This window comes from Tamandua tetradactyla, chromosome 14 (genome assembly GCF_023851605.1).
Source record: "Tamandua tetradactyla isolate mTamTet1 chromosome 14, mTamTet1.pri, whole genome shotgun sequence".
NCBI classification, from domain to species: domain Eukaryota; kingdom Metazoa; phylum Chordata; class Mammalia; order Pilosa; family Myrmecophagidae; genus Tamandua; species Tamandua tetradactyla.
Window position 1 is genome coordinate 36,306,512 of NC_135340.1, and position 11,706 is coordinate 36,318,217.

General features: G+C 38.6%; 1 protein-coding gene across 4 annotated transcripts in view; it reads left to right on the forward strand.

Moving 5' to 3' along the window:
* Positions 1 to 954, forward strand: part of TEP1 (telomerase associated protein 1) — a 37,449-nt gene extending 36,495 nt beyond the window's left edge. For all 4 annotated transcript variants that reach the window (XM_077127332.1, XM_077127333.1, XM_077127334.1 and 1 more), the window contains 3 exons: positions 43 to 260; positions 390 to 494; positions 713 to 954. In XM_077127332.1, coding sequence (XP_076983447.1) covers positions 43 to 260; positions 390 to 494; positions 713 to 835 — 446 coding nt within the window. In that variant the 3' untranslated portion in view covers positions 836 to 954. The remainder of the gene's footprint in view (positions 1 to 42; positions 261 to 389; positions 495 to 712) is intronic.
* The last annotated feature ends 10,752 nt before the right edge of the window (positions 955 to 11,706 follow it).

Below are 11,706 nucleotides of genomic sequence, written 5' to 3' on the forward strand. Positions count from 1 at the left end.
CTGAGACTTGTCCTCATTCTGACTCTGCCCTTGGAATGGCAGAGTCCTCATTTTTGTGTGCCAGCTCTGATGGGATACTGTGGAACATGGCCACATGCACCCCTGAAGGAGAGTGGACCACGGGTAACATCTGGCAGAAAAAAGTTAATAACCCTGAAACCCCAAATCCAGAGTCAGACCCACCTATATTCTGGGAATTAGATACCAGCATGGATAACTGGCAGACACCCCCAGATCTAAAGACACGGCAGCGTAAAAGGGTAAGTTTATGGAAAGGGTTACAAGCTTGAGGTAAGGGGCTTTCAATCTGACTCAGCAAGACTATGGTGCTTCCTCGACTGAGGAGGGCCCAGTGAGAACTCACCATACCACTCTCTCTCTTCTCCAAGATCCACTCAGGCTCTGTCACAGCCCTTCATGTGCTGCCTGAGTTGCTGGTGACAGCTTCAAAGGACAGAGATGTTAAACTGTGGGAGAGACCCAGTATGCAACTGGTAAGTATGTATGTACAAGGAAGAGAAAAGAGAAGGATGCCACAAAGGAGCTTAGGGTAAGAAAGGCTTAGGGTGAGAAAGGGAAAAAGGTCAACATCCTGGTTTCTTCTGTCCTTCTTGCTCGATTCTAAATATAAGGCATTAACATGAGAGAAAAATAAAAGTAAGAGGCTCTAGGTTTATAGCCCTCATCTTCCCTGTTTTTGTTCCCATTGTAGCTGGGCCTGTTCCGCTGTGAAGGGGCAGTGAACTGCCTGGAACCTTGGCTGGGTCCTAGCTCTACCCTGCAGCTCATGGTGGGAGATGCACAGGGCAATGTATACTTTCTGTCCTGGGAGTGAAGAAATGAACTTTCTTAGGAGAAAGATGATACCACTTGTACTAAAGATGCAAAGCCCGAAGACACAAGAAGCTGCTTTCATCATAATATTATGAAAATAAAGTGTCGAGAAATCTCAAAGGGCAGTCCTGCCTGTGTTTTCCTGTGGATTGGACCAAGAGGGAAGGATGGATATCCTAGTATGTTTCTTCTCAGACTTAACATTAATCCTTACTAGAACTGCAAGAAAGTATACCAGAACTTTAGTAATCACACTTTGAAACGAGGCATTGGAATTCTTGTGTCACTTGCTGTTCCCTGGACCCTAGGAGACCATTTCTGCCAGGAGTAGGGATGATGTAGGGTGGCACTTTGTTTGAATAGAGAATTATATTGGTTTCTTAATACATTGTTACAACAAATTACCATAGACTTAGTAGCTTGCAATAACAAAAATTCATTCTCTCACAGTTTCAGAGGATTGAAGTCTGAAATCCAGGTGTAGGCAGGGCCGTGCTGATCCTAAAGGCTCTAAGGAAGAATCCTTCTTTGCCTCTTACCTAGCGTCTGGTAGTTGCTGGCAGTCTTTAGCATTCCTTGGCTTGTAGCTACACCATTCCAATCTCTGCCTCTGTCATCGCATGGCATTCTTCCTGTTTGCCTGTGTTCAAATTCCTCTTTTATAAGGACACCAGGCATTGATTAGGGCCCACCCTAATCTACTATGACCTCATCCTTAACTTGATTACATCTGCAAAGATCCTATTTCCAAATAAGTTCACACTCACAGTTCTATGTGGTTGTGAAGTTTGGGGCACTATTCAATCCAGCACAAGAGCTGAAGGCCTCTCACTTGGCCAAGTAAGACTGAAGGAAGGAAGACTAAGTCAATAGTGTCCTCAGCCAGGGCATCTAGAAAGAACTGGGATAGGACAGCACTAAGTTCTTCTCACAGAAGCAGCCTCATCTTCTTAGAAATAACTTCCAGATGTGAGGTAAGAAGCCAGGGCTCTGAGAGCAGAATGAGTCTTCTGGGCCTTACAATCTCACAGGGCCATTTGTGGCCATTAGTCAATATAATTGGCATTCTTGAGAGAGATCACAGATGTACTCTCAAATTGAAGTTCACAAAGATTAAACTTGAGCTGATGAAAAGTGGAAGCAGCCCAAACATTCACTACATGATGAATGAATAAATAAAATGTGATATATCCACATAATGAAATATTATTCAACAATAAAAGTGAATAAAGTACTGATATCATATTACAATATGGATGAACTTTTCATGCTAAGTGAAAGAAACCAGACACAAAATACCACATATTGTATGATTCCACATCCATGATATGTCCAGAATAGCAAAATCTATAAGGACAAAAAATAAATTAGTGCTTTCCAGGGGCTGGGAGTAGGGGTGAGTGCTTAATGAATATAGCACTTCTTGGGGTGATGAAAATGTTTTGGTATTAGATAGCAGTGGTGGTTTTACAACCTTGTAAACATACTAAAAACTACTGAATTATATACTTTAGCCCCTCCCACCCTTTTTTCCCATATGGGCAGGCTCTGGGAATTGAACCCAGGTTTCTGGCATGGTAGGCAAGAACTCTAGCGAGTCACTGTTGCACTGTCCTGAATTGTATACTTTAAAAGGGTGAATTTTATGGTATGTGAATTATGTCTCAATAAAAAAAAAAAAAAAAACTTGAGCTGAAAGCTGGAATAATCATACTCATGAATTTACCATGGACTTTGATCCTCTTAAACAAAAGTTCTAGGACTTTTTTATTTTTCTACAATTCTCCCTTTCTAAGGGTTAGGGAAGAAGAACATGTCTTCTGTGTCCAAGAATTTAAGGACTTGTATAAGAAAAGCTATAGCTATTAAAGGAATTTTATCCTGGATTGCCAGATGTGTTAGTTTGTAAACTGCTGGAGTGTAAATACCAGAACTGGGATGGCTTTTAAAAAGGGAAATTTAATAAGTTGCAGGTTTACAGTTCAAATAAAGTGAAAGTGTCCAAATTAAGGCACCAACAAGAGGGTGTCTTCACTCAAGCAAGGCCAATGGCCTTTCACTCTAAGCCAACTCGACAGGTGTACTCACTGCCCTCCCTGCCGCAGGGGTGTGTTGGTTTGAAAGGAAGTATGCCTCCTAAGAAAATTCATGTTTTAATATAAATACCATTTCATAAAGGTAGAATAATCCCTATTCAATACTGTATGTTTGAAACTGTAATCAGATCATCTCCCTGGATGAAGTGATTTAGTCAAGAGTGGTTGTTAAACTGGATTAAGGGATGACATGTCTCCACCCATTTGGGTGGGTCTTGATTAGTTTCTGAAGTCCTATAGAAGAGGAAACATTTTGGAGAGAGAGATTCAGAGAGAGCAGAGAATGCTGCAACACTGTGAAGCAGAGAGTCCACCAGCCATCGACCTTTGGAGAAGAAGGAAAACACCTCCCGGGGAGCTTCATGAAACTGGAAGCCAGGAGAGAAAGTAGCAGATGATGCCTTGCTTGCCATGTGCCCTTCCAACCGAGAGAGAAACTGTGACTGTGTTCGCCATGTGCCTTTCCAGATGAGAGAGAAACCCTGAACTTTATCAGCCTTCTTGAACCAAGGTATCTTTCCCCGGATGCCTTAAATTGGACATTTCTATAGACTTGTTTTGATTGGGACATTTTCTTTGCCTTAGAACTGTAAACTACCAACTCATTAAATTCCCCCTTTTAAAAGCCATTCCATTTCTTGTATATTGCATTCCGGCAGCTAGCAAACTAGAACAATGGGACATGACTTTTAGGAATTAAAGTTCCCCGGCAACGTGAGACAGAAATCCTGGAATGGAATGGTACCTGGCATCAAGAGATTGAGAAAGCCTACTTGACCAAAAGGGGAAAGAGAAATGAGACAAAATAAAGTTTCTGAGAGATTTCAAACAGAGTTGAGAGGTTATCCTGGAGATTATTCTTATGCATTATATACTTAACCCTTTTTAGTTTATGGTGTATTGGAGTGGTTGGAGGGAAGTACCTGAAACTGTTGAGCTATGTTCCAGTAGCCTTGATTCTTGAAGGCGACTGTATAAAGATCTAACTTTTGCAATGTGACTGTGGGATTGTGGAAACATTGTGTCTGTTGCTCCTTTTATCCAGGGTATGGACAGATAAGTAAAAAAATATGGATAAAAATAAACAAATAATAGGGGGGACAAAGGGTAAAATAAATTGGGTAGGTGGAAATACTAGTGGTGAATGAGAGGGAGGGAGGAGGGGTATAATATGTATGAGTTTTTTTCTTTTTTCATTTTATTTTTTTTTTCTGGAATGATGCAAATGTTTGAAAAAGTGATCAAGGTGATGAATATACAACTATGTGATGGTATTGTGAGCCACTGATTATACACCATGTGTGGAATGTATGTATGTGAAGATTTATCAGTTAAAAAAAAAAGGCCAATGTGTTACAGACACCTCTGTCAGCTGGGTAGTTACATGGCTGGCATCTGCTGGTCTCTTGCTCCTGGGCTCCATTGTTTTCAGCTTCTGTTCTTATGCGGGTTCCTCACTTTGCTTCTCCAGGGCTGGCTTTCATCTCTTGGCTTCCCTTGGCTCTCTCCAGGTTCTGGCTTGCTTAACATCTTATGGCAAAGTCTGTTGGGCTCCAAATATCTCCAAACATCTGTACCTCTGTTTTCTATGTGTCAGCATCTATGTCAGCTCTGCTGTGAAGTTTCTGTTGGCTCTCAGGCTTCTGACGCTTCTGTCATTTATGATTCTCCAAGATGTTTCCTTTTATAAAGGATTCAAGTAAGCTAATCAACCCCTACCTGGAATTCGTACAGTCACATCTCCATCTAATCAAAGGTCACACCCACAATTGGGCACGTCACATCTCTGTGAGTTAATCTAATCAAATTTTCAACCCACAGTGCTGAATCAGGATTAAAAGAAATGGCTACTTCCACAAGATTGGATCAGGATTAAAACATGGCTTTTCAGGGGTCCATAATACTTTCAAACCAGCACACCAGCGTTCTCTTAGGGAAATGCCACTTCATGCTGATCTAGAGGTAAGTTTTGAGGATGTGAGAATTTGAGAGGTGCTGAGTTTTGCTCTCATTTCACTTCATCCTCAATCCAGGTTTTACATGGATAAATTACCTGAAGGGCTTAGTTCTGAAGAACCTGAATTCTACTCAATGCCTCCATCATCTCCCCCAGCCAGAGGATAAAAATATAGGTACGCCTGTCTTAAAGAAAGGTTATGCTACTACCTTTTCTCATATGCCTCATACTGAGGCTCCAAATAAACCTTCTAGATCACTTGCTCTGCATGTACCTTGTAACTAGAAGCTCTAGCTCAGGTAATTGGAAAGTTATGATTCAGAATCCTACCCAGAAATCTATCAGAGAATTATGGCATGGTATCATCCTAAAAGTGACTGGTTTAAATTTTTTGTCTTTTGCTCCACGAAGGCATGGGCCAATGGCAGGAGGAAGCTCTAATTTTCTTTCATGCTCTGAAAATTCTACAAATTTTCAGATAAAAATTTGGTGTAAGAAAACAGGAATGGAGAAAGTAAAGCAAAGACTAACTTGTTCAATAGACTCAGCTTTGTTTTTCAGGTCCCCTTGAAAGGTTTATTCCCAGTCTCTTAGCTCATGAGCAGGGTCATGGTATAGTTGCTTTGAGTGGAGACAAGAACAGACTTTAGATATAATGAATTATTAGCTCAATGGAATTGAAGGGAAGTCAATTTAGGTTTTATACTATCATTAAACAGAATTTTAGTGTCTCCCACTACCTGCTGGGATTAGTTCCACACTGAATTGTGAGGCCACAGGACATTTGAACAATCTATTCTTCTCCTATCCATCCACAAAAGCACCTTTTTCATATGCCAACTTTTTACCTATCTATATCTGCCTTTGAAATCTAGAGCAGAGCTACGCAAGGTTTATTCATGGGACGAGTGCCAGTCCACAAATTGTTAACTAGTTCACAATGAGATAAATATAGAGTTCCCAAACCCTCACCCCAAGTTTTCCCTATTATTAACATTTTTCATTTGTGTGGTATCATTTTAATAATTGATGAAACAATATCATTATATTATGAAGCATAGTCCTTAGTTTATATTGTAATCAAGAAATGAGGATTTAAGGGATGATTATGGTTGCTGAATCATTATGTAGATATTAGTTTTGTTTCTGGTAAATTGGAGTAGACAGAGGAAATTACCTGACATCTTTGAACTGTAATCCAATTGCCTTGATCTCTGATAATGATTGTATAGCCTTTATCATGTGCCCTTGTGATTGCACAAACTTGTGACTGATCCTCATTTGTACACATTTTATCCGTTTTTTTTTTTTACTTTGGAGTCTTGTGATCACTAAAGACAGGCCCTGATGTTTATTAATGAAAGGCCTTGGGTCAGTGCAGAATTAACACACCCCCATTCCAAAATTATCTTGATAACTGAAGCTAGATCTAACCAAAATGGGCCCGCCTGACATATGCTGTAGCTTAGACTTTAACCTGTTTGTCACCTATACCTCTTATAATACTAAAAATCATGCCCATCATTGTATTAAAAGCCATTATTTTTTTACATTCTGTAACTAAGCATGTAATCAATCTGTGCATGCTCAATGATTAGATCACCTCTAATTACATCATCTGGAGCTATTGTGCTCATCATCCTAAAACTTCCCTATCTTTTGATACTATGAAACTATCAGAATTACTGCAGTTCGGGGAGGCAGATTTTGGGGTCATACTATCTGCTGTCCTCCTTCACACCTAGCCATAGCTCTTTCTTTGAAATCCTGAGGTATCGGGTTGATCTATTATGTACCCAAGAAAAGACATGTTTTAATCCTGACCCAATCTTGTGGGGGCAGCTGTTTCTTTTAATCCTGATTCAATACTGTGGGTTGGAAACTTTTGATTACATTATCTCTACAAAGATGTGACACACCCAATTGTGGGTATGACCTTTGATTCGATAGAGATATGACTCCACCCATTCCAGGTGGAGTCTTAATCAAGACCCTTCAAAAGAAGGATGGAGTCCTTCAAAAGAGGAAACATTTTGGAGGGAGAAATAAAAGATGCTTCAGAGCTGACAGAGCCCAGAGTTAACACAGATGTTGACACTTGGAGAAGAGACACAGGCGTTTGAAGATACTTGGAGCCGAGCAGACATTGCTATGAGATGTTCAGCAAGCCTGGCGAGAGCCAAGGGAAACCAAGAGATGAAAGTCAGCCCTGGAGAAGCAGAGTGAGGAACCCCCACAGGAACACAGGCTGAAAGCAACAGAGCCCAGGAGCAAGGGTCCAGCAGATGCCAGCCACATGACTTCCCAGCTGCCAGAGCTCTTCCAGACCCATTGGCTTTCCTTGAACTCAGGTATCTTTACCTGGATGCCTTAGATTGGACATTTTTTATAGGTTTAGAACTGTTAAGTTGTAACTTATTAAATTCCCCTTTTAAAAAGCCGTTCTAGTTCTGGTATATTGCATTCTGACAGCTTTTGCAAAGTGAAACACCTGGTGTCTCAAGAATTAGTCATTGAGTGTATTGGGCAAAAGAATGCATTGGGTAAAAGAATCCACCACCTTTGTCTGGCAACAATATTTGGGGTCACTCTTTGTTTTGTACAGTTCTATTTTTTAAAATTCTGGCAACATATATAAAACCTAACCACTTCAAGTATACTTCACTGGTGTTAAATACATTCACAATGTTGTGCTAACATCACCACTATCCATAACATCATTTACCATAAAATTCACCCTTTTAAAGTGTACAATTCAGTGGTTTTTACTATATTTACAAGGTTATACAACCATCACCAGTATATAATTCCAGAATATTTTTACCTTTCCGGAAGGAAACTCCATACCAATTAGCATTCCCCATTCCTCCTTCCCTTAGCCCCTGAAAACCACTAATCTTCTGTCTCTATGGATTTGCCTATTCTGGACATTTCATGTAAATATAATAATGTGATAAATACATGGATGAGCTTTTGTGTCTGGCTTATTGCACTTACTGTGTTTTAAAAATTCATCTGTGTTGTAGCATATATCAGAACTTCATTCCTTTTTATGGCTAAATGTAATTCCATGGTTTGAATATACTACATTGTATTTACCCATTTATCAGTTAACAACGGGCATTTGATTTTTTCTTACCTTTTGACTATTGTGAATAGTGTTGCTATGAACATTCATGTACAAGTTTTTGTTTGAACACTTGTTTTCAATTCTTTTGGGTATATATCTAAGAATTTCTGCATCACATAGTAACTCATAGTTTAACTCATTGTGGAACCACCAGAATGTTTTCCCCAGCAGCTGTACCATTTTACATTACCACTAGCAGCATTTGAAGTTTCCATTTTCTTCACATGTTCACCAACAGTTGTTAACTTTCTTTTTTTTTTAAAAATTTATTATGGCCATCTTAGAGGGTATGAAATGGCATCTCATTATAGGTTTAATCTGCATTTTTATTGACTAATAACATTGAACATCTTTTCATATGCTTTTTAGCCATTTAAATATCTTTCTTAGAAATATCTATTCAAGTCTTTGCCCATGTTTTAATTGGTTATCTTTTTTTTTCTCTTTTTATCGAGTTGTAAGAATTCTTTATAAATCCTGGATACTAGATCCTTAACAGATTCATAATTTGTAAATACTGTCTCTGTGCCAGATTGAAGCTGTTATGTACCCTAAAAAGCCATGTCCTTTTACCTGATCCAATCTTGTCGGGGCAGCCATGTTTCTTTCAACTCCAATTCAATTTTGTGGGGGGTGGAAACTTTGATTGGATTGTTTTCCATAGAGATATGACACACCAAGTCGTGGGTGGGATACTGAATTGGTTTGTTTCATTGGAGATATGACAAATCCAATTGTGGGTGTGGCCTTGATTAGATGGAGATATGATTCTGCCCATTCAAGGCGGGTCTTGATTCATTTACTGGAGTCCTTTAAAAGTGGAAGCATTTTGGAAAAACCTCAGAAGCAACAGAGTCAACACGAGATCCAGAGGTTTGGAGATGAAGAAAATAAATGCCCCTAGGGAAGCTGTTTGAAACCAGAAGCCAAAAATCCCAGCAGATGCCAGCCACATTGTCTTCCCAGATGACACAGGTGTTCTGAACCCAATGGCCTTTCTTGAGTTAAGGTATCTTTCTCTGGATGCCTTGGTTTTGATATTTTTACATCCTTCAAACAGTAAACTGATGATTTAGTAACTTCTCTTTTTAAAAGCCATTCTATCCCTGGTATATTGCATTCTGGCAGCATTAAAAACACACCAATACAGTTTCCTATTCTGTTTTTACTTTAATGAAATACTAATTCACCAATAGTTTTTCTTAGGCTGTTTGTGGTGTCGGTTCACATTAAGAAACAGTTACTAAGTCTAGGGTTATAAAGATTTCCTCATGTTCTCTTCTATGAATTATTTTTTTCTGATATTTGGATTGTTAATTGGTTTTTAGCTAATTTTTCTATATGGTGTGAGATAAGAGTCCCAACTTAATTTTTTTGTGTGTGTGTATGCAGTTGTCCCACAACTATTTATTTGGAACTATTCTTACCCTATTAAATGGTGCTAGCACCCTTGTCAAAAACTGATAGACCACGTTCAGCATCGTAGATCTCACTGACGGACAGGACTCAGGGGTCCTGATAAGAGAGCCTCTTATCACAGGAAAAAAGAAATAGGGGGTTTCCTTTTCGCCTCTTGCATTACATGTTCTTAGAGAACCTGGTGCTAAACCATTCATAAGACAACCTGCTGCAGGGTCAGGGTTTCATACGTAGCAAAGCAGCTCTCTTGCTATAGTCTATTAAAAGTAAAAAATCAAGTGACCATAGACATATGGGTTTATGTCTAGATTAAATTCTATTTCTTTGTTCTACAAGTCTATCTTCATGCCAGTACCACACTGTCTTCATTACTATAGTTTTGTAGTACATTTTGAAACTGGGAAGTGCTAACTTTGTTCTTTTTCAAGATTGTTTTGACCCCTCATAATCCCATATAAATTTGAGTACTGCCTTTTCAATTTTTGCAATAAAAGGCCATTGTAATCTTGACAAAGATTTCTTTGAATCCGTACATCAATTTATGTATTGCCACCTTAATATTAAGTCTTCCAATCCATAAACATAGGATCTTTTTCCGCTTAGTCAGACCCTCTTTAAGTTTCTTTCAACGTTTTGTAGTTTTAGTGTCTAAGTCTTACACATCAACATTAAATTTATTTTACGTTGGTGCAGTTTTAAGTGACATTGTTTTTAATTTCATTGTCAGACTGTGCATTGCTAGTATATAGAAATACCATTTTTATATATTGCTCTTATATTCTGCAAATTTGCTAAACTCCTCTTATTAGCTGTCATGGTTTTTCTGTGGATTCTTTAAGGTTTTCTATGTAGATCATGTCATCTGCAAACAGAAATAGTTTTATTTCTTTCATTTCAGTCTGAATGCCCTTTCTACCCTACTCCCTTTGCCACTTTTCTAGCCTAACTGCCCTGGCGAGAACTCCAGTACAACGTTGGATGGGGGTGGCAAGAGCAGACATCATTATCTTGTTCCTGATCTCAGAGGGAAAGCTTTAAGTTTTTCACCATTATGATGTTAGCTGTGGGATTTTCATAAATGTCTTTTATCAGGTTGAAGAACTTCCTTCCTATTTCTAATTTTTTGAGTGTTTTTATGATGAAAGGGTATCAGATCTTGTCAGATGCCTTTTCTGTTTCTATGGAGAGAATCATGTTGTTCTGCCCTTCTTCTATTAATTTGGTATATTACACTGATTGATTTTTATATGTTGAACCAATTTAGCATTCCTGTGATAAATCCCACTTGATCATGGTGTATAATCCTCTCTATGGGTCACTGGATTAAGCTTGGGGATTTTTGCATCTATATTCATAAAGAATAATGGTCTAGTCTTCTTTTCTTGTGATGCTTTTGTCTGGTTTGGTGTCATGATAATACAAGCTTTATAGAATGAATTGGGAAATGTTCTCTTCTTTTTTATATTTTGGAAGAGTATGTGAAGTTTACTTGTTTTAATACCAGTATAGTATTTCAATAACTGGGTCATTATATTTAAGTAGTTCCTTACTAATGGACTTTTTATGTATGGTGTAACAATGCTGCAGTGACATTATCTATGCAAATGTACATCTGTAATTTCTAGGTCAGAGGGTATGTACATCTAAAATTATAATTGATATTGGTAATGTGGTCTTTAAAAAGTCACAGACTATTGTTTATTTAAACCTCCTTCATTATTAATTAGAGAAGTGTGTTGTATGTGCATGTATCTGTGTTCTGTGTATTTAAAAGTCATCAGGAAGGCTCTGGATCTGACCTGAACTACAGTATTATTAGGTGGAGTATAACTGAGTAAAAACTCACTCTGCTTCTCTCCTTTCCTCCTTGAGATGTATTTAGGTTTGGTGACAGTCTTCTAAGGGGTGCCAAAATTTGGGGGCATGTCCTAAAGCCTATGATTTTAAGTGCTGTGAAATTTGGTCCACAGTCAGTAAACAGAATTAAACAAATAAGATTTGGATGGGGAAAAAGGAAACAAGTCAGTCTAGGTTATCTCTATAGGCCCTGCAATAATACCCCAAAACTCAAGTTTGCAGAAAACTTGAATAAAATGGGGAAAAGCCTTCGTCCCCATTAGTATCCCTCAATGTGAGAGGCTGTTCTGTGAAGGAACAGGATCCTGAGTAGCTGTGGAATATAAAGAGCAATGTGTACTTTCTGTCCAAGAAATGAAAATATACTCATATCAGAAGAAATATGTACTTGCACAAGTAAAGGCAAAGGAAGG